The sequence below is a fragment of the Ochotona curzoniae genome, unplaced genomic scaffold (assembly GCF_017591425.1).
Source record: "Ochotona curzoniae isolate NIBS_2020 unplaced genomic scaffold, NIBS_Ocur_1.0 contig_2210, whole genome shotgun sequence".
NCBI classification, from domain to species: domain Eukaryota; kingdom Metazoa; phylum Chordata; class Mammalia; order Lagomorpha; family Ochotonidae; genus Ochotona; species Ochotona curzoniae.
In genome coordinates this window covers 17,295,046-17,318,697 of record NW_024465369.1, presented here as the reverse complement: position 1 = coordinate 17,318,697, position 23,652 = coordinate 17,295,046, and the positions used below count along the sequence as shown (strand labels likewise).

Genomic DNA, 23,652 nt, shown 5'->3' with positions numbered 1-23,652 from the left:
TTAAAGTTTTACAAAACTACATTTACAGTGATACTGGTGCAGACATTTCTCTGTTTTGAAAGTCTTAGCTACTATTTGTATGGGAAAACAGGCCATAGTTGGTATTTTTCTGGGTCTGGCTCATTTCGCTCAATACATTGTGCTCCAGTTGAGACCGTTTTGCTGCAAGCATTAGGATTTCGATCTTTTTGTTGTAGCTGAATAATATTCCATGGGTGTGCCACTTGTTCTTCATCTTCCCATTCATCTAATGGTGGACTGCAATGCGCTATAAACACGGTGGTGCAGGGACCTCGGACTCACCGTGTGCAGGTCTTTGGGTTATATGTGCAGTAGTGGGACTGCTGGATCGCATGGCAGGCCTACATCCAGTTTTGTTTTTGTTTACCAAACCTGCACACTGTTTTCCACAGTGGCTGCACTAATTTGCATTGCTCACCAGCAGTGCTTTAAGTGTTCCCTCAAGGGAAATAATGCTTTCTTAGAAGCCAATTGCTGGGCCTGGTGTGATAGCCTAGTGACTAGTGCACCAGGATCCCATATGGGCGCCGGTTCATATCCCAGCTGCTCCACTTCCCTTCCAGTTCCCTGCTTCTGTCCTGGGAAAGCAGTCGAGGATGGTCCAAAGCTTTGGGCCCCCTCACTCGCGGGGGAGACCCTGAAGAGGCTCAGCTGTAGTGTAGCAACCACTTGAGGAGTGAATCAGCAGATGGAAGATCTTTCTGTGTTTCCTTCTCTCTGTAATCTAACTTTCCAATTAAAAAAATCTGGAAAAAAAAAAAGCTATTTGCTTCCTGAGTGAAAACTTCTCTGATAGAAGTAAACTGAGGAGTTTGGTTCACTATACTTTCCCAGACGTTCCCCCTAGTGGCTCCTGAGGTCCCTGCAGGTTTGTGGATCAGTAAAAGAGATACTGCTGATCATATAAAAAACACAATTTTTTTTTTAAGATTTATTTATTTTTATTTGAAAGGCAGATTTAGAGAGGAGAGACAGAGAGATCTTCCATAGATCTCCCATTTCCTGGTTCACTCCCCAGATGTCCACAATGGCTGAAGCTGAGCTGATCTGAAGCCAGGACGTTCTACCAGGTCTCCCACAGGGTTGTAGGGGCCCGAGGACTTGAGCCATGTTCTGCTGCTTTCCCAGGCTATAGATGGAGCAGGAGGAACCAGTGCCCGTATGGGATGCTGGTGCTTACAGATACAGGATTAGCCTGTTGACTCACTGTGCCAGCCCCCAAAACACTGTTTTATTAAGCATCTCATGGGAAGTCCCATCAAGCAAAGCATCAAGTGTTTATCAGCTCATGTATGACTGAATTCAGTGTTCAAAGGCAATGTAAAAATAAAAAATTCATTCTAGCTGAGTGATTGGAATTACAAAGTGTAATGAAAGACTGTGGAGCTCAAATTGGTTTTAAATCTGTACTGTAAGAAAGATTATGTGTTGCATTTTCATATCTTAAAGCTCTTTTTAATGTGAAATAGTTAAGCAAGACAAAGCAAGTCATCTCTTGACTTGAAATGTTCCTTTCCCAAGCAGTATCACTTCCAGTCAGGTGGCATATGGGTGCTTTAGGAGGGACTACATATGTGATGGGGATCTTACGAAGGTTCTGTGCCCTAGTGATGTTGTCGTCTTAGTTTGTGTAAGCATACTCTGTGTGTTTGTTGAGTGACACAGCTGCCTTCTTGTTTGTGTAAGTTACTCTGGTGTGTGTGCAGTGATGCAGTTACCTAATGACCTGTTTCTGAAGTCTCCATCCTTAATCTTTGTATAACTCATCCTCATTCAGCAGGTTTTTCTCTGTGGTTCTTGCTATCATACCTTTGTTCACTCTGGCTTGGGTAGCTGCTGTGTGTCAGGCATTGTGATAAAGTGAACACACACTGCCTTCCTGCCTTCCAGAAGTTCTCAGCCTGGCGGAGGGCACATTCACATGTATAGAATTATGATGCAGAGTTTCCTTCAGTTTTCTGTGGCTGTCAGAGGGCACTGGAGACTGGGCCATTTACAAAAGGTTGGTTTGGTTCAACCTGTGTTCTGCTCCTGGTGAGAGCCTAGTGAGCAGGGCAAGAAGTGGGTGCCTACAGGAGTGAGGAGTAGGGCACTAGACCCGAACCTGGTGCTTTAAGGAACATGTGAGTCCATTCTGCGGAGTGGCTCCCTCCTAGCCCAGAATGCCTCCTAAAGATGCCTTCATGTCTCAGCACTGTTGCCTGGGGAGCCTCATCCAAGCCGCAACACGTAGTGTGATCATATACATGAAATGCTTGACGTTCTGTGTGTAAAATAGCCTTCTTACCTGTAGAGAAGACAGGGACAGCAGGTAGGAAACTATCCTTTCCCTCCCCCTTTCCTGGCTACACTTGTTACCCAAAGCTCTGTTCCTATCCCCAGTTCTACTCAAAATAATGAATGCAAGGTGTTAGGGTAAAGGAAAGAGATCGTTGGTCAATAGAAGAGGGTGCAGCAGGCTTCTGAGTCTCAAGGACTGTCATTCTCCTGGAGTTGGTGTGTGTGGCTTCTACAAGGGATCACAAAAACATCTTCTGGGGTCAGCTACCGCAACTTGCCACTAGATGGCTGACACACTGTGCTGTTTCAGTGGTTGGTGAACCTGGAGGGCCACTGCTAGTGACATTAGATCTAGCCTGGCCAAATCGCTCTGCTCTGGAAAAGAAATGGGGGTAAGGAACAAAGCAGTGCCACCCTTGGGACATGTGTGGGCTGTTGGGAATCCAGCAGTGTCACCCTGAAGGATCAGCTTCTTGGTGTTGCATCTGAGTAATACAGACTGTCTGCCTCTATGCATCTGTGCCCAGCCAAGCCTCTGCCAGCAGGAAGCATATATGATACAGTTACTTAATAGTCAAGAGCTTCTGGTAGGTACGGTCTCAGTGGAGATTGAGCAGTCCTGACCCCATTCGTGTGAGAAGAAATCCTTTTCTCAGTGCCTGAGAAAAACTGTGACAAGTCAAGATATAAGAAATGTGCTTAGGAGTTGATGGTGTTTTGCTAGGTGAATTTTGGTCAAAGGTTAGGATGCAAGGAATTCTGGCAAGTTTCTGTCTTACAGCCAGACCTACAAACTCCGAAAGGTGTACTAGGTATAGCCACATTGCAGCTCTGTAAGCATCTTCCTGTATTTCTTCAAATTTGGATTCGTTCTTTGTTCAGTTGGAGTGCCTGGTGTGAGCTCCAGCTCTGCTTCCTGCCTCTGTGCCCCCTGGGATGCAGTGAGAGCACTTAGGGACTTGGTCCCTGGCACCCACGTGGGGATCTGCCTGGATTTGGCCTACTCCATTTGGGAAGTGAGCAAATGGGTGAAAGATCTCTGCCTTCAGCTGGTTTTTAAAAAGGCCAGTTCTACCCTGAGTTTCTGAGGGCCTTGCAGTGTTTTCTGAGTCTTATTAAAGTTTTGATTTTCATATTTAGTTCTTTAATCTATCAGACTTGATTTTTCATTTAACTGGGTAAGTTGGTGGACAGTCTGTAATAGCCGGTTGTCTGATCACCATCTTCCTGCCCACATTTTGCAGCACTTTGTCCCTGTAGTCTGTTTCCTTACATGAAGCTTGTGTTTGTACTTCTCCAGCCCTACAGCAGCACCACATGGTAATATCTGTGGCTGTGTGGATGGTAGTACACATTCCTTTTTGATGTCTGAGCTATTTTTGGACTTTGTTATTTTACATGAATTTTGTGATAACTTGCTTCAAGTCAATACAAAACAGAAATACTTAAAATAGTTTTTATTGGGGCCACTGCAGTGGTGTAGCAAGCTAATCCTCTGCTTGTGATACCAGGATCCCATATGGACAGTTGTTCATGTCCTGGTTACTCTTCTAATCCAGCTCCCTCCTGGCAGCCTGGAAAAGCAGCAGAGAGGCGCCCAGACCCTTGGGCCCCCACACCCATGTGGGAGACTCAGCTGAAGCTCCTGGCTTCTAGCTTCAGACCGGCCCAGTGGTCATTTGGGAAGTGAACCAGCAGATGGAATATCTCTCTCCCTCTCTGTAATTCTCCAAGTAAAATAAATAAATTTTTTAAAAAATAGTTTATTTAAAAGAGAAAGGCATGGGCCCGGCGCGGTGGCGCAAGTGGTTAAACGTCCTCGCCTTGCACGCCCGGGATCCCATATGGGCGCCGGTTCTAATCCCGGCAGCCCCGCTTCCCTTCCAGCTCCCTGCCTGTGGCCTGGGAAAGCAGTCGAGGACAGCCCAAGGCTTTGGGACCCTGCACCCGCGTGGGAGACCCGGAAGAGGCTCCTGGCTTTGGATCGGCATAGTATCGGCCCGTTGCGCTCACTTGGGGAGTGAATCATCGGATGGAAGATCTTCCTCTTTGTCTCTCCTCTCTGTATATCCGCCTTTCCAATAAAAACATAATAAAAATAAATCTTTAAAAAAAAAAAAAGAGAAAGGCAGCAAACTCCCCCATCTACTGGTTCACTCCCCAAAACTATCTAGTGTGTTTAATACAGAGAAAAACAACTTGTTGGGCAAAGTGAATTTATCATTTGAAAAAAAGAAAAGTTGCGTTCAACAGACAGTTTAATGTGGCCATATGATGTGCCTGTGTAACATGGTGGTTTAAGCTCGAAACAGGTACTCTGAGGCAGAATGCCCAGCTTGAAATCTGTGTGTTACTGTTTAATCTCTAGCCTTATGATGTGTCAGTTTTCCTATCCATAAAATAGGGGAACATCATTTTCTTCAGGAGTCATTCAGGATATGTAAGATGCTTAGTATTATTTAATTTCTATTGATAGTTATTTTTATTTGAAAGGCAGAAAGAGATCTTTTGTCTGCAGGTTCACTCCACATTTGCTCAGAGCAGTCAGGGTTGGGCCAGGGCAAAAGCAGGATGCTGGAACTTGCTCTCAAGTAGGAGCAGGGATGGAGGTAGCTGGACCTCCTGGAGTTTGTATCAGTGGAAGCTACATTGAAAGCAGATGTGGAGCTAAAGGTACTTAGTGTGGATGCCTGGGTGGCATCTTAACTGTTGGGCCAAATGCCTTCCCTTTGCTTTTCTTGATCGTCTGGTACTCAGCACTCAGCTACAAGTAGGTTTTCATTTGAGAACATATGGACAGCGTACTTTTAAAAATAGTACTCTTTTGAAAAAAGATATATTTATTTGAATGTTAGAGTTGGAGGAGAGAGAGGTCTTTGATCCACTAGTTCACTTCCCAAATGGCCACAGTGTCCAGGGCTGTGCCAGGCAAAACCTAGAGCTTCATGTGGGTCTTCTGCATGGGTAGCTGAGACCCATACACTTGCAGCATCTTCTGCTTTTCTCTGGCTGTTCTTTGGGAACTGTATCTGAAAAGTGGAGCAACTGGGACACAAACTGATGGCTTTATGGTATGCCGGTGTTGTAAGTAGTGATTTTAACTGCTGTATCACAACTCTTTTGTAGTAGGATTGATATCATTACTTTTCTCACAGTAAGCTGAAGATTTGTATCAATTAAAATTTACCCAAATAAATCAACCTTAAATGGGAAAACCCAAGTACTGTGCAGTGTTGTGGCTGTTATCACTGGGATCAAAGAAAGTGAAATATTTATAACATATATGATCAGGTTAAGGTATTAGACTTTTAAACACTTTAATCTTAATTTTATATGAATGGTATGGGCTAGAAACTTAAAAACAACTATATATATTGTTTTGATAAAATTGATATGTGCTATTCAAAAACTAGGAAGAATTGACTCTAGATTTTCAAATTATTTGGTTTATATTGATGTGGTCTAGAGAAAGAACTTCTGTCATTAGTAAAAGCTGTCAAATGTGGTTTCCTGTTAATACCAAAATCAATTCTACTCATTTACCACTTTTTATAATCTAGTTTGCTTTTGCTTTTGAAAAAAATTGTTTGCATTTCCCCTGTTCTAATACTACACTTTTGAGTATAAAATAAGTATGTTTTTCTTCTAATACATAAAAGAAATTTTCCTATAAGATTTTTATGCCTTAACTTTAAAATATTATCTTCCTAAATTCATGTTCTGGAAATTTCATCCCAGGCAACAGTGTTGAAAGGTGAGGTCTTTAGGGTATGTTTAGGCGCTGAGGGATTCACTCTCTCGAGTGGATCAGTGCTTCTCTCTGAAGGGCTTGTAGAATCAGTTCATTTGTTTTGTTTTGTTTTTTAGATTTGTTTATTTTTATTGCAAAGTCAGATATACAGAGAGGAAGAACCCAAATGGCCACAAGGGCAGGAGCTGAGCCAAGCTGAAGCCAGGAACCAGGAGCTTCTGAGTCTCCCACATGGGTGCAGGGTACCAAGGCTTTGGGTTGTTCTCTACTGTTTTCCCAGGTCACTAGCAGGGAGCTGGATGGGGAGCAGGGCTGCCGGCATTAGGACTGGTGCCCATATGGGATCCTGGCGCATTCAAGGCGAGGACCTAAACCACTAGGCCACTGTACTGGGCCCATCAGTTCGTTCTTGTGTTGTGTAAGCTCACAGTAAGAATACCCTCCCCAAAAGCTGCCCTGCAGCTTAGACTTCCAGCCTCTAAAACTGTGAGATGTTTTTGTCCTTTCCAGATTACGTTCCTTGGGTATGCTATGACAGCAGCACCAAATGGACCAAGACAGAGATCTAAGCATTATTTTAGTCATGTTGAAACATACTGGTAGGTAGGACCTCATAATAATAAATTTTTGTGTTGCTTTCTTTCATTTTTCATTATCTGCATGTACTGATTATTTTCATATGGTTGAGTATTACAAGTATTCTAATAAAAATACACTGTACAAAAGAATATATTGTATATATTGTCCTAATTGTTTCATATTTAATAGTTTTATACACTTGAAGAAAGATTTATACTCTGTCTTAATGTACAGAGAGTCTTCTGTTAATATCATTTCAGTGTACATAAATTTGGTTACCATGATTTAGTTGCAAGACTTGTAATCCTGAAGTTAGAACACAGCTTAGACTGCCTGAATTTCTGCTTTTTAAAAATTTGTTCATTTTTGCTGACCACTTATCATCTGCCCAGTTACTGTCACAAGTCCCTTTTTTTCTCTGATCAAGTTGCAAATGCATTAGGTGGGCATGTGTTGCTAACTGACTACTTTTACCTTGCTTGTGGGTTTTCTTGAATATTTAGTAATATTTTGTATTTTGGTGGACATGGTAAACATTTTGTTCTGCCAGATAATTGTATTAGAGGATCTTTGAGGTTTTATCAGACTTGGGTGTATATTATGTGAAGCAGGCCAATTTCAATTTTGAAACCTAGAGGGCTTTGTCTCCTAAGATAGGGCCTTTTGCATTTCTTCTGAATGCATCAAGTGTTCTCACTGGTTGGGTGCTCTGCTATTAGTCTGCTCAGGCTATTGGAACAAAATACACTGGGTGGGTTACACATTGGAAATTTATTTTCTCACAGTTCTGGGAGCTGAAAGTCCAAGGTCAAGGTACTAGCTTTCCCTTGCATTAGAGTTATCACCTCATGGTGTCTTCAGATGGCCTCACCCTGGTATGTGCAGGTCGGGGAAGGTGCAGGCAAAGGGGCTTGGAGAGGGGAATGAATAGTCAGGTACTGCTTTGTCTCTTTCAAAGGACACTAATCCTATCCTATCGGAGCAGGGCTAATTTAACTTTGATTCTTTAGAGGCCACGTGAAAAGAACCCTCTGGGATTAGGACAACTTCTAAGGTTTGGAGGACACACAAAGGTTTGACCTTTGAAGGCTAGATGACTTTGCTTTGCAGCACGTTTCAGCTCTGTACTAGGTGATATCTGTCGGACCTCAGTGGACTTCTCCTGAGTGTCTGTAGCCTAGCCCTGTACCAAAGACCTGAAGTAAATCCCTGAGTTTAGAAATCTGGTCTGTGGGCCCAGCATTGTAGCCTAGTAACTAAAGTCCACCTTGCATGCGTCAGGATCCCATGTGGGCACCAGTTTGTATCCTGGCTGCTCCACTTCCCTTCCAGCTCCCTACTTGTGACCTGGGAAAGCAGTTGAGAACAGCCCAAAGCCTTGCAATCCTGTACCCACATGAGAGAACTAGGAAGAAGATGCTATACCCTGGCTCCTGGCTCCTGGCTCCTGGCTCCTGGCTCCTGGCTCCTGGCTCCTGGCTCTGGCAGTTATGACCAGTTAGGAAGTGAACCGGTGGATGGAAGATCTTTATTTTTGTCTCTCCTTTTTTCTATAAATCTGACTTTCCAATAAGAAATAAATCTTTAGAAGGAAAGAGGGAGGAAAAGAAAGAGAGAGAGGAAGGAAGGAAGGGAGGGAGGGAGGGAGGAAGGGGAAGAAAAGAAAAGAAAGAAAGGGGAAAAGGGAAAGGAAGGGAAAAGATAGGATCAAATCTAGTTTGCGTCTCCCAACTGCTTTACCAAGGCAGAAGGCCCACTGTGTGCTGGGACTCTAATATGTTCTCAAGCAGAATGTAGAGATCATCTTTCTACATTTCTTTTCCCTTCAGTATCTCAGAACTGAACTGTCATTCATCTCATAAAATTATTTACCTTGGGCCCAGTGTGGTAGCCTAGTGACTGAAGTCCTCACCTTCCATGCACTGGGATCCCATATGGGCACTGGTTCATACTCAGTATGTTCCATTTCCCATCCAGCTCCCTGCTTGTGGCCTAGGGAAGCAGTGGAAGATGGCCCAAAACCTTGGGATCCTGTGTTTGGTTGGGAGAATTGGAAGAAGCTCTTATCTCCGGGTTTTCAACTGGCTCAGCTCTGGCTATTGTGGCCACTTGTGGGGTGAACCAGTGGATGGAATATCTGTCTATCTGTCTTTCTCTCTGCCTTAAATTTTTCTTCCTAATGGAAATAAGTAAATCTTTAAATGAAAGAAAGAAAACAAAAGTTACCATGTTGATTTTGTTTTATCAATGTTTTGGTAGGATACTAAGTCTAGTACCAGATATTCAGTCATGCTTGCAAGCAGGAGACTAATCATGAGTTTCATTTCCAAATATAGCAGGAGGAGCTTTAAGGATTTCTTGCCAGCATTCTTGTTTTCTGTACTTTTTTCTTGAGATTTATTTTATATATTTGAAAGAGTTTAAGAGAGGTGCAGTAAGAGATAGAGAGAGATCCTACATCTGCTGTTTGACTAGATGAATGCAATGGCCAACCAAGCTGGACCAGGCTCACACCAGCTGGTAGCTCCATCTGGGTCTCCTCCATGGGGTGATAAGAGCCCAAACACATGAACTTTGCTGCTTTTCCCTAGGTCACAAGCAGAGAACTGGACTGGAAGTAGAGCAGCCTGGTCATGATGGTGTTCATGTGGGATGCCAGCATTGCAGGTGGCTGATTGGCTGTGCCACAGTGCTGACTGCTATGTAGTTGATTTTTTTAAATTACTGATAGAATCTGTTATTAAAAGTTGTGTAAGTTGGCTTGAGTTCCTTTTAAAGCTGAAATTGGAGCATAATGCACTATGTAGAGGGCAAGTCTTTTTGTTCCTTGCAGGTATTGATAGAATGATTCTTTATGATACTGTTGGGATCTTTCTGAACTATTTCACTGTGTATTTGAGGCTCTCTAGGTACAATAATCAGAGCCTGGTGATGAAATGTTATGACTTACACCCACTAAACGCAGGCAATTTGGCATTTATGCCCCAGGAGAGCTCTCTGCCTCTATGCATTGGACATAAGACAATGTACAATAGGGCACCAAGCACTGGGCAAAGTGACATGCTATAAAATAATGGTTTCTTAATTATAATATTTAAAATTTCTCAGGAGTTTAAAATGCATCTAAGTACATAATTTAACTGTTATGTAGTTCACTTGAAAAATGCAGTCCTTGTTGGCAGGCCATTATAAAATCTTCAGATTTTAATTTTTTTTTAAAAAAAGTATAAGTGTGAGTACTTTATTTGTAGAGAACATACTGTGCTTGAGAAGAGTATTTAGGTCAGAATTTTTCAATTCTTAAGGAAAATGAAAAAACAAGTAGATAATATTCTATTTTGATATTTCAAAAATTGCTTTATATTTAATTACATTATATGACCTCATGAGAAATGACTTCTGGTATAACGTACCTAGTGAATGATTACCATACGGTCTAAAATCAAGCTCAGTTGCTTAAATTTGTGTATATTTTGTGCACAAATATGTCATTGATGTTGATCATTTCTTAGAATGTGAGGAATATAGAGTTTTAAATGTTGGAACCATTGGCAAAAAAAAAAAATAGTGAAAATAGTGTTCTATGCTTATCGCATGTGTGCCATCCCTAATCTATTAAATGAAATTCAGATATACTATAATTGTAAATATAGAACAGAAATAACATACAGAAAAGAATATGGGTGAATATTTCCTCTTGAGGTAATTAAAACACTGTGCCAAGTGCTGTTATCAAAAGAAAGATTTTATTACAGTAGAAACAAACAAAACACCATCATAAGAGGAAAAATTAGTGTGATGCAAGCAAATCAGATGTGTTCTGTGTGGTTTGCCTTTGGACTTGGAATGTTAAGCCTGCACTCCTAAGTAAAGGAAGTTGTTGCCTATCTTTCAAGGCATTGTCTTCCCTAGGTAACTGTTTCCAGAGCTAAGACTCCTAAGAGTTCAAGCTTCTCTTTGATAAGCAGAGATGTCACAAGCCCACTAAATGCCATTGCCTTTTGTTGCCAGGTGATGCTGCTGATGAAACGTGATACTTTACAACATCTCAGATGTTTGCTCAGCAGCAAGGCTCTGCTGGTTTAGAAGATTGCGCTCACACACACACACACACACACACACACACAAAGAATCTTGCACAGACATTTCTTAGGTCACTTTGGACATTAGAATTAAAGCATTGAGCATGGCGCGGTGGCCTAGTGGCTAAAGTTCTCGCCTTCAATGCACCGGGATCCCATATGGGTGCAGGTTCTAATCCTGGCAGCTCCACTTCCCAACCAGCTCCCTGCTTGTGCCCTGGGAAGGCAGTAAAGGATGGCCCAAAGCTTTGGGCTCCCACATGGGAGACCTGGAGGAAGTTCCTAGCTCCTGGCTTCAGATCGGAGCAGCACCAGCCGTCGAGGTCACTTGGGGAGTGAATCATCGAATGGAAGATCTTCCTCTCTGTCTTGCCTCCTCTCTGTCTCGCCTCCTCTCTGTATATGTTACTTTGTAATAAAAATAAATAAATTTTTAAAGAAAAAAAGGAATTAAAGCATTAAAGTTCACATACTCAGAAGCACTACCATTCTTTCCCACATTTCAAGTATTGTACAAGGGTAATAGTACATGGAGTCACAACTTTCATTCATTCATGTTGACACCCAGTGTACCCTAGATACTATTTTATATAGGATAAATGATCATTGGGAACAAGCAACCAAAAATGGAGCTTATATTCATTCCAGGGGAGGGGAGATTTAGTAGAGACAGATGTTAAAGTATTTATGTTATGAAACATCTTCAGAAAGGCCTGTGCCTCAGATGGTGCCCTTTTAGTTATGTGACGTTATTCCGTGTGGTGCATCCTTATGAGCAACACCAGCAGGTACAACAAAGACAAGAGATTGAGTTGTAGTAGATTTGAACCACAGTTTGTTGGTATCTTCTCACCAGCTTGTATTAAGGAATTTGTGGCCACTCTTTATGTAATGATACATTATGCAGCTATTAAAAAATTGGTGTAGATATGAATTTATGTACGGGAAGAGATATAAGTGGAAATGCAGATTAGGAAATGATACATTTAATGTAATCGTAATCACAGAGGTGAAGGGTTCAAAATGGTATACAGGACATTTTTGTCTAGATTAAGGATCTCATTCATATCTTCTGCTGTTAACTCAAAATCAAACACCTGGAACCAGAATAAAATGTTAATAGAAAAAAAAAAAGCAGTAACCAAATGATAAATTGATGGCTAGATAAATGTATATCTGCCCAATGTGGTGTTAATTCAGCAATAAAAAGATGTGAAATGCTAATATGTGCTATGTCATGAATAATTTTGAAAACATTAAAAGTCACTAAACACAAAAGAATCAGTGTGATTTAATTATACAATTGTTGCAAGAGTGTTCTGTGTTCTGAAGTGCATCCATTGTTTTTTAATCTTTGGGAAGAGACACTACTTAACTATTGAGCCTTTGTTGGTATTTTGGTATTATGTAATCAATGCTCTAATTCTTGCATATGACAATGTATCTTACAGAAAAAGCTACAAATGAATACAACACCACAGAAGACTGGAGTCTTATTATGGATATATGTGACAAAGTGGGAAGCACTCCTAATGGGTAAGATGCATAGTCATACCAGTAAATGTCTAGGTGTTTTTGTGATGCTACTTACAATGGAAAGTGAGGTTCTGTTATTTAGTTTGCAGGTTAAAAGTTAAGAGAAACTGGAGGCTAGATTTTTATTAGCCATAGCTTAAAAAAAAATGGTCCCCCCAAAACAAAACAAACAAGCAAACAATAAAAAATTAGAATAGAGAACAACAAGGAAAGCTTAGAACTAGACAGGAAACGATCAGTAGAGACTCAAACATACCTTACTAGGTAGGACATGAAAATAAATTACTCCTGACTAGGGTATAGAGGATTTCTCTGCACACCCCTCCCAACAGTGTTCTATGCCTCAACTGGTGTCATATGCCTTGTTAAAGCTATAAGCCAGTTTAGACTATCCTAAAATCTGCCAAGTTCAGTAAAACTTATGCTTCAACACAATAAACTCTTAAATACTAAAATGAAAATAGACATGGGACAGCTGAATAATATCCTATAGCCATTTTAAGGTAGATAGAAGCCAGTTGTATACAAACTAAAATTGAAATATTAATGAAGTAGTCACAGGATGTGGTTAAGAACCTGCATTTTCTTTTCTTTTCTTTTTTTTTAAGATTTATTTATTTATTGGAAAGTCAGATATACAGAGAGGAGGAGAGACAGAGAGGAAGATCTTCCGTCTGATGATTCACTCCCCAAGTGAGCGCAATGGCCGATGCTCCAATCCAAAGCCAGGATCCAGGAACTTCTTCTGGGTCTCCCACATGGGTGCAGGGTCCCAAAGCTTTGCGCCATCCTTTACTGCTTTCCCAGGGCACAATCAGGGAGCTGGATGGGAAGTGGAGCTGCTGGGATTAGAACCGGCGCCCGTATGGGATCCCGGCACGTTCAAGGCGAGGACTTTAGCTGCTAGGCCACGCCGCCGGGCCCAAACCTGCATTTTCTAACATATCAGTCACTCAATACAATGTTAATTAACCCAATAATGTTGGAAACTGTTGTTGATGATATGTTACGGCTTTTAATTGGTCGGAATGATATTCTGCCAGCTATGCCTTCAGGTCAGAGTTGGTCTCCCCAAGAAACTGTTGAATTGAGCTGGACAATAAGATGCTGGACTCTATGCATGGCACATGCTTGCATTGAAAGAAACAAGACTGGATTTGAACTGTAATACTGCAATCAGTTGGAGCAATCCACCGTCGGGGGGAAGGCATGGGGAGGGGTTGGGGGAACATCAGAACCTATGAAATGATGTTATAAAATGAAATGCAATAAAAAAAAATGGTGGAGTTTGAAAACCTGAGCCCTGTGAGATAATTAAAGTCTAGATACCACAAGGACACGTATTAATACTGGGCAGATTAGTTATTTGGGAAATCTCCCTGTGACTTAGACTTGTCTGAAAGGCTTTTGATATTAAAGTATATAACATATAATGAAAAAGCCTTTCAATAAAGAATAGATAAATGTGACAGGTAACAGTAAAAAAAAAAAAGACAAAAAGAGTGCTTTCAGAGCAAATGTAGCAACTAAGATGAATGCAGTGTACAATAGAAGAGTAACAAGTGTTTGGGCTTTTTTGTTTGTTTAAAGATTCATTTCTTTGTAAATGAAGAGCACATGACTGGTTTACTGGTTCACTCCTCCTCCCCAAAGTCCACAGGAGGGAGCCAGGAGGTCTCTCACATGGGTGGAAGGACCTCAAGTTTTTGGGCCATCACCTGCTGCCTTTTAGGGTGCAGATGGCGGGAAGCTGGACCAGCAGTGCAGAGTGGGCAGCACTGCAGTCTAAGGTGCAGGCATTGCTAATGGCATGTTAGCCTACTATGTCATGCCTACTTCTTTAACATTTCAGCTGTAGCATATACAAAATTTTATACAAGTTTATATTTGAACCCAAGACTATACTGGTATGTGAGAGTTTAAAAGAAGTTGTGCACTGAAAAAGCTTAACTTTAATGTTTTCTATTAGTTTTTTTTTAATTAATTACATTGCATTATGTGACACAGTTTTATAGGTACTGGGATTCCCCTCACCCCTCCCTTAGCCCTCCCCCCATGGTGGATTCTTCCACCTTGTTGCATTACCACAGTTCAACTTCAGTAGAAATTCTTTCATTGCAAGTATATACCAAGTATAGAGTCCATCATCTTATTGTCTAGATAAGTTCAACAGCTTGTTGGAGAGACCTTCTCTGGTCTGAAGATAGAGCTGACAGAGTATCATCCCGATCAATTAAAAGCCCCCAACATAACATCAGCAACAATTTATAACATCATGGAATTAATTGACATAGTATTGAGTAACCAATATGTTAAAAAAAAATGCAAGTTCTTAACCACATCCTGTGACTTCTTCATTCATCCTGTGACTTCAAGGGCATCGGGACAACAGCCAGGAGCCCTGAGCAGTCCGCAGAAACAGAACAGTAAACTTCCTTCAGGACTAGGGAGCGGAGCTTTCTCTGTTCCTTGCTTGGTTCCAACTTTTGGTCCCCACCCTCTCTGGCAATGACCATCAGGATCTCTCCGGAAACCCCTTAAAACATTAACTTTTTAAAATATCCTTGTATATTGCTTTTTTTCCCCAAGAGAAGAATTTGCTCTCTGAAAGTTGAGTCTATTAGAAAAATGAAGATGGTTTACATGCTATAGTTTTCTTCTGTTAGCTGACCTTTTTGAGATACATATATACATATTTTTTTAGATTTATTTTATTTTTATTGGAAAGGCAGATGAACAGAGCGAAGCAGAGACAGAGAATCAGGTCTTCCGTCCTCTAGTTCATTCCCTAAGTGGCCTAACGGCTGGAGCTGAGCTGATCTGAAGCCGGGAACCAGGAGCTTCTTCTGAGTCTTCCATGCAGATGCAGGTCCCAAGGCCTTTAACCATCCTCGACTGCTTTCCCAGGCCACAAGCAGGGAGCTGGATGGAAAGTGGAGCAGCCAGGACACAGCTCCCGATACGGGATCTGGGCAGATGCAAGGCGAGGATTTAGCCACTAGACTACCATGCCAGGCCGAAGACATCTTTGATCTTTTGAAATATGCAACATCTGCAACAGGTTTTATTTTTATGATTGAGTCTCTGAAGAAAAGATCCTGTAGAATAGTTTTATAGATTTATTCCTTTAAGATGAAGTCTCAAGGACCTCATTTTTACCTTTTAGATTTTAAACTTCTGGTTAATGAAAGACCTTATAATTTTAATGTTTAAATTCTTGCTCAAAACAATGTGTGTTTCTTTCTAGAGCAAAAGATTGCCTAAAAGCCATAATGAAGAGAGTAAATCATAAGGTTCCCCATGTTGCTTTGCAGGCACTAACTGTGAGTAAAAATCATATTACTACTGGACCCAAATTTTAAATGTTTGTTTATTTCAGTAAGTTAAATAAGATATTTTGACATTTGTGTATTAATTTTTATTTTTGCTAATAGCTTCTTGGGGCTTGTGTGGCAAATTGTGGAAAGATATTTCACTTGGAAGTATGCTCCCGTGATTTTGCGACAGAAATTCGTGCTGTGATAAATAAGGTAAAATTTTAGGAAAGAGCAGATATTTAAGTCGTTAAAAAATAAATGCAGTGCTTCATTTTAATTATGCCTTAGTCATTATCATCATTATCATTTAAATCATTTAAAATAAATTGAAGTACACTTATTTTGAAATTTGAATTTTTAAAAATTGATGACACAAAAAACTTTTCTCCTCAAAGCATATGTATATGTATATGTGTGTGTGCATATGTATATGTATATGATTGTATATGTATATGATTGGGGTTGAATAAGCAGTTACTTCTGTAAGTGTTGTACACACATTGTCTAATACTGTTAACTACTCTTATAAGTTAGATTCTCTTGTAGCAAAGAGAGGCTTAAAGAGAACTTTGTCCCAGGTGGTACAGCTGTAAGTAGCATAGCATTTCCTGTCTAGAGCTGTGTGATTTTAGATTTCAAGCTCTAGCCACCACTCTGCTGACTCCAGTTCGAGTTGCTGAGCATAGAGGCCTTTATTATTTGCAGCAGAAACTTCCAAGTACCATTTGTGTAAGAGTATCGAGAAAACATAGGGGAAATGGCCTGTAACATACAAATAGACACCTGTCAGTTCCTCAGCCAAGTTAGGGATTGCTGGACTTTTGTTGATGTTCATTAAATTTCAGAGAATGTTGGTGGTGATTCTGCTTATTAAATAACTTCACAACTTATTATAACCACAGCTTTACATTTTGTCCCCTTTGTCTTTAAAAGGCTCACCCAAAAGTATGTGAAAAACTGAAAGCTTTGATGGTTGAGTGGTCAGAAGAATTCCAGAAGGACCCTCAGTTTAGTCTTATATCTGCAACTATTAAATCTATGAAAGAAGAGGGAATTACTTTTCCTTCAGCAGGGTCACAGGTGAGATACTGATTCAGACCCATGGCTAGCCCTATGCTAGTAGAAAGGGATATGCCTTATGTAAAAGCTGGGAATAGTATGTGTTGGTCGTTATTTCTAACTTTAACTCATTAAACACGTGAAAAAAACACACCCTTCGACTGTGATGAGCAGCAGGAGAGGGCTTCAACTATTCCGAGACCTGTAACCACTGTCTCTGTACTCTGGGATTGTTATCTTGCCTTCCAAATGCACATATCGTGTGGCTGCATTCCCATAGCAGCAGGACACCTCTCCTTGTAGAGGTACAATGTGCATTCAATAAGGAAATCATTTTATTTGTGCTATAAATATTTAGGTACCTCTCTGTGCCATGTTCTATGTCACTTATTGTAAGCCAGTTTGTGTCCTTTGTGAGTTTATAATATTTTCCTTAAAATTCTGTTTTATTTTAGTATTTGGAAACTGTGACTTAAAATTATCATAAGGAGTTTTGTTTTTAAATGAAATTCAGTTATATCAGTATTTTTAAAAATTAGCATCGCAAGTAATTATAGAGCGTGTATTTTCTTTGAAAGGATAGTTGTGTTCATTCCACTCATACATTTATAGATTGCCTCAGCTGCTGCCAAGAATGGTACGTCATCAAACAAAACCAAAGAAGATGAAGACATGGCTAAAGGTAAATGATGAAGCACAAGTAATTTGATATAGTTTAAAATATTCTGGCATGGCATTTCATTGAAATAAAATTATAAAATGAGGCATACTGTCAGTTCTATCTCATCTAAAAGAAGTAGATCTGAAAAAGCAGAGAAACAACTGATTTAAGATGAATTAATTTTCCTTTCTAGTTATGTTCTACCTTTGGAGAGATTACATTTCACCTTTTCTTTAATGCCAAAGTAATGAGTCAAAGCACAAAAATATGTTCACAACTTGTCCTATATGGAAAGTTACCCATATTATAATGTCACAATCTGTTTGCTATAAAAATAATAGCTGCTGTATATGACAGAATGTGATAATGAGGAATGAGCAAAAATTACTTTCTTTTTTTTAAGATTTTATCTTTACTGGAAAGTCAGATATAGAGAGAGGAAAGACAGAGAGGAAGACCCTCTTCCGTCTGATGATTCACTCCCTAAGTAGCTGCAATGCCTGGAGTTGAGCCGATCCTAAGCCAGGAGCCAGGAGCTCTTCCAAGTCTCCCAGGCGGGTGCAGGGTCCCAAGGTCTTGGGCCATTCCTGATTGCCTTCCCAGGCCACAAGCAGGGAACTGGATGGGAAGTGGGGCTGCCGGGATTAGAACCGGCTCCTATGTGGGATCCCGGCAAGTGCAAGGCAAGGATTCCAGCTGCTAGGCTACTGCACCAAGCTCCAAAAATGACTTTAAAAAAATGTTCTGGTTTGTCCCCTCTCCTTAGAAGTTAACAGTTTAGCGATAATTGGACAATTAAAATATTTGCTTAATTTATTCTAATTAAATATCAGAAAATTTCTTTTTAAACATAACCATGGCTTTTTTTTTTTTTTTTTTACATTTTAATTTTTCAAACCAGCTATTGAACTATCACTGCAGGAGCAGAAGCAGCAACATACAGAAACAAAATCCTTATATCCAGTTGCAGAAATCCAGTTAAATAATAACGTTGCAAGGAAAGTGAGAGCTTTGTATGATTTTGAAGCTGTTGAGGACAATGAACTCACCTTTAAACATGGTGAAATCATCATTGTTTTGGATGACAGGTATGTTTCCTAAATTTTATTTGTGTTCTGAATTTTCTGATGCTTTTTAGATTAATATTCCCAATTTAGAATCCTGAATATTAAGTTCTTTCATTTTGATTTAAATAATAAAATCTTTTTTGTACGTTTTTCTCTAACATATAAGTTTGGTGTTACAAATTTTCTTGAAAGTATCCTTTGTATCTTGAATGAAGGATATATTAAATAATGTTGTTTACAACAGTTTGAATACAAATGTTTAATCATGTAAATACATTTATTTTGGGAGTCATATATCACAAAAATGTTGATAGAAAAGCTGTTTAGGAAGAAAAACAACAATCTTTGGACTGGCATGATGGCTAGTTGGATGGTCCTCCACCTCCACGTGAGAACGTACCATGTGGGCTACGGTTTGTGTCTGGCTACTCCTTTCCCATCCAGCTCCCTGCCTGTGGCCTGAGAAAGCAGTAGAGGGAGGCCCAAAGCCTTGGGACCCTGCACCCATGTGGGAGATTCGGAAGAAGCTCCAGGCCTCGGATTGACTTGTTTCTGGTCATTGTGACCATTTGGGGAGTGAAACAGTGGACAGAAGAGCTTTCCTTCTGTTCCTCTATAAATCTGCCTTTCAATAAAAATGAATAAAATTTTTTTAAAAGAAATAACTGCGATCTCAACTTCACCAACCAACCAAAGGCGAAGCTTAGCTGTTCCTCAGCTGTAGTATTCTGTGCTTTTCAATTTATCACTGAAAGTTGCAATAAAAAATAGAAGAGTTTATTTTCAAACTTACTCTACTCAGGATTTTTACTTTTTTTTAAGATTTGTTTTCTTATTGGGAAGTCAGATATACAGAGAGAGGAAGATCTTCCGTGTGATGATTCACTCCCCAGGCAGCCATAAGGGCTGGAGCTGTGCCAATAAAATGCCAGGAGCTCAGAGCCTCTTCTGGGTCTGCTACTCGGGTGAAGGGTCCCAAGGCTTTGAGCCGTCCTTAACTGCTTTCCCAAGCCACAAGCAGCAAACTGGATGGAAAGCAGGGCCACTAGGATATGAACCAGCATCTGTATGGGATCCCGGTGCATACAAGGCAAGGATTTTAGCTACTAGGCTACTATGTGAGGCCTCTGATATTTACTTTTAAGAGGCTGATGAATTAGGCAAGGGTGAGGTATGACAGCTTGCTGCTATGAAAGGGAAGTGCAAATATATTTGGTATCCATTATAAATAACTTTGTAAGGACATAGTAATCTAGTCTATTTTAAATAGACACATAATAGGATTAATTACCTTGCTATAGGAAATTCTTACTAAGAAAAGACTATGTATGGGGCCACTGCAGTAGCTAAATTAAGCCTCCACCTGCCAGCACCAGCATCGCATATGACTGCAGGTTCATGTCCCGGTTGCTCCACTTCCTAACCATGTCCCTGCCTAGGGTAGCAGTGGAGAATGGCCCAAAGCCTTGAGACCTCATATCCACTTGGGAGACCCATAAGAGGTTCCTGGCTCTTGGCTTAAGATTTGCTCGGCTCTGGCTGTTGTGGCCATTTGGGGAATGAACCAGTGGTTGGAAGATCTATCTCCTCTCTGCAAATCTGCCTTTTCAGTAAGATAACTGAATCTTTAAAAAGGAGTGTATATATATATATATATATATATATATGTGTGTGTGTGTGTGTAGATAGATATCTCCGCATATGCAGTGAATAACTTAGACTCATATAAAACCATTTTTGTTTGAGAATTCCACATCCAAGTGTTTGCATTTGAGACCAAGAGCCACTGTCAATTCCAGTTTCCTGCAAACACACGCTCTGGAAAGCAGCTGGTGATGGCTGTCATGCTTGCATCCCTGCCACTCAATTGGGATACCTAGATTGAGTTCTCAAACTCTTGGCTTTTGTCCTGGCCCAGCTTCACCTATTGGGCAATGGGGAATGAATCCAGAATGGGAATTGCTTTTTTATCTGTCCATTGTTCTCTCTTACCTTCCAAATAAAGATAATTAAAAAGAGAGAGATGATGACCCCTTTGGCCTAAAGGCTAAAGTCCTCGCCTTGCACTCCCTGGGATCCTTTGTGGGCACAGGTTCTAATCCCGGCAGCCCCACTTCCCATCTAGTTCCCTGTTTGTGGCCTGGGAAAGCAGATGAGGGTGGATGAAAACAGCTGAGGACCCAACACTCAAATGGGAGACCTAGAAGACATCCTGGCTCCTGGCTTTGGATTGGCGCAGCTCAGGCCGTTGCATTGGCCTAGGGAGTGAACCATCAGATGGAAGATCTTCCTGTCTCTCCTCCTCTATATATATATATCTAACTTTGCAATGAGAATAAATAAATCTTTAAAAAAAAAAAAAAGGAGAGATGAAACACACATACTGCACTGATAGAAAAGGTGCACATTTCTCATGAACAAGAGGATGCCAAAATACTTTTACTGTCTACAGTTTTAGTCTTATCACCATTCCTTGTTTGCCTTCTGTATATCATTTCAAATAATCAAGTAGAATTCTTTGCAGTTCCAAATATGCCATGCTTTGATTAAACTTCTGTAGCATTGCACCTTTTGTTCTGCCTGGAAAATATCTGTCAGGGAAGATAAAAGCATTTAGAAAAGAAAAGGAACTTTGCTTACATGAAAGGTTTGCAGAAGGATGCAGGCTTCAGAATGTGCGCTCTCCATTTGTAAAATAAGCCTGGAAGTTTAAGAGAGTCAAGATCACCACAATTTCTCAGTTTACTATTTGTATGTTCATGGTAGAAATACCTGCTTTTCTCACATGATTATTATGTGCATGAAGTGTATCACTTATGTTAACTGTTGCCATTTAAAGATTTATTTTTATTGGAAAATCAGATATATAGGAAGAGGAGAAACAGAGTAAGGTCTTCCGTTTTATTCGCTCCCCAAGTGACTGCAACAGATGGAGCTGAGCTGATCCGAAGCCAGGAGCTTCTTCCAGGTCTCCCACATGGGTGCAGGGTCCCAAATCTTTGGGCCATCCTCATCTGCTTTCCCAGACCACAGATAGGGAGCTGAATGGGAAGTAGTGCTGCCGGGATATGAACTGGTGCCCATATGGGATCCCAGCCCATACAAGGCAAGGACTTATTGCGCAGGGCCCAACAAGTTTTTTGTTTGTTTGTTTGTTTGTTTGTTTTTAAGATTATTTTATATTTATTGGAAAGGCAGATTTACAGAGGAGAGGTAGAGAGAGAGAGAGATCTTTTATTCGCTGGCTCATTCCCAAAATGGCAACAGCTGCCATAGCTGAACTGATCTAAAGCCAGAAGCCGGGAGCCACTTCCAGGTCTCCTATGCAGGTGCAGGGATCCAAAGCCTTGAGCTATCCTCCTCTGCTCACCCCATCTATAAGCAGGGGGCTCTATGGGAAGCAGAGCAATGTGGACACAGACCAGCACCCATATGGGATAGTGATGCTTACAGGCTGAGGATCATTCAGTTGAGTCCTCATGCCAGCTGCAGTTGACTTCTTTTTGTAATGAAGTCAGTAGCTTAGTTAAAGGCTCAAGTTTTCCTTTGAAACATTAAAGCATGCAGAAAATATATTTCGCTTTTTGCTTATCTCCAAGTGCGAATTACATATTTTTCTTGCTTGTCCATGGTGACAACAAAGTGTCATTTTTATTCCCATCCTCTTGATTTTGTTTTCCTCTTGGCGAGTTAACTAAATCCTTAAAACCTTCATCAGATTCTACATCTTAGAAGCCTTTAAGTCTTCCCTGCTCTCAGCTCCCAGGAGTTAGGAGTTATCCTCTCTATAATTACTTTTTTATGTTACCTGAATTATCCAAGTATGTGTCCTTGAGCCATCCCTACTGCCTTTGTGGGTGCAGCTGCAGCAGGCAGAGGAACCCACGTGTTCCAGTGTAGAATGCGGGTGTTCTGGTTGGCATCTTAATTGCTAAGCCAAATTCCTGCCCCAATTGTTCTTAATTTGAAAGACTCTGAATATAAACACCACGATTTTCTTTATCAGATGCCTTCTATAGAATTTTATATTTATAAGTTTAACTTAAGATTTCATTGAACAATATTTTGTATCTTTAGCATTCCATAGTATCAGTTGATAGAAGAGGAGGGGCATGCTTTAATGTGCCATTTGGTTGTTTTGCAGCTTTAAAAGAGAAGATTTTTTGTAAGGGAAGAGTAAAGACGGACTGGGGTGGGCAGGGAGAGACAGGGACAACAGACATTGTGCCTTTGCCGGTTCACTCCACATTTCACAGATTTAGGCTCTCTACTTTTAGGTGAGAGTTGTATAAGTGCAGCTTCCCTTTTTTAAAATAGAAAGTTCAACTTTAAAAACTGTTGAAAAATTTCCCCTGTTTATGTAGACATGAGCATCTCTGAGTCTTAGAACTGCCAGTGCATCAGTTATTTCCCAGTTTCAGAACTTGAGTCAGGGTGAGGCTTTGGTCCAGCTGTTACGGTGGTGGGGTGGAGTGCCTTTGTCTCGCACTCAGAGACCTAGATTTGATCCCTCGCTCAGGCTCATGGTTCCACCTTCCTACTGACATGTATACTGTGAAGTAGTGATGATGGCTTTGGTATTGAGTCCTGGCCACCCATGCGGGTACTCTTGGCTTCCATCGTCAGTGTTCTGACTGCTGTAGGCATTGAAGAAATGAACCAGTAGATGGGACTCTCTCTGTTTCCCAAATAAATCAGTGAAACACCACATTTTTAAAAAGCTTTTCCTTAAGACATCCTTACTAATGTCTATCAATATATCAGATTTGGGGTTTTAGCATTATGTTGCAGCAGGTTTAGCTGCCTCTTGGTGTTGTTGGCATTCTATGTTGGAATGCTGGTTTATGTCCTGGAGACTACTTCCAGTTATCCTTCCTGCTGATGCTCCTGAGAAAGCAGCAGAAAAGCAGGTCATGTGGGAGACTCAGATATATTTCTTGTCATTTGGCTTTGACCTGGTCCAGCCTCAGGCATTATAACCATTTGGGGAGTGGACTTTTGTGTGGAAGATCTCTGTTACTTCCTGTCTTTTCTTTTTCTGTTCTTTATTATTGTTATTATTTTCAATTTAAAAAGTAAAAATTTATTTTCTTTCAGGGAGAATACAAGATGCATGTAAACATGAAATACAAAAAAACAAAACAAACAAACAAAAAAAAACCAGCCTAAATCTTACAGTCTAGAAGCATACACAGCATTTTCTGCAGGCCAAGGAGCCTTGTTTTTTCCTGTCTTTCTATTATTCTTTCTTCCATTTTTGTTTGTTTGTTTAGGAATCAAAATTTCTAAAGATGTATTT

The 23,652-nt window shown here is 40.6% G+C and overlaps 1 protein-coding gene across 3 annotated transcripts in view; it reads left to right on the top strand.

The window, feature by feature from the left end:
- STAM2 (signal transducing adaptor molecule 2) overlaps window positions 1–23,652 on the top strand; it is a 41,717-nt gene that overhangs the window by 1,657 nt on the left and 16,408 nt on the right. For all 3 annotated transcript variants that reach the window (XM_040971572.1, XM_040971571.1, XM_040971573.1), the window contains exons 2-7: window positions 12,165–12,249; window positions 15,497–15,572; window positions 15,684–15,779; window positions 16,500–16,646; window positions 17,238–17,307; window positions 18,188–18,374. In XM_040971572.1, coding sequence (XP_040827506.1) covers window positions 12,165–12,249; window positions 15,497–15,572; window positions 15,684–15,779; window positions 16,500–16,646; window positions 17,238–17,307; window positions 18,188–18,374 — 661 coding nt within the window. The remainder of the gene's footprint in view (window positions 1–12,164; window positions 12,250–15,496; window positions 15,573–15,683; window positions 15,780–16,499; window positions 16,647–17,237; window positions 17,308–18,187; window positions 18,375–23,652) is intronic.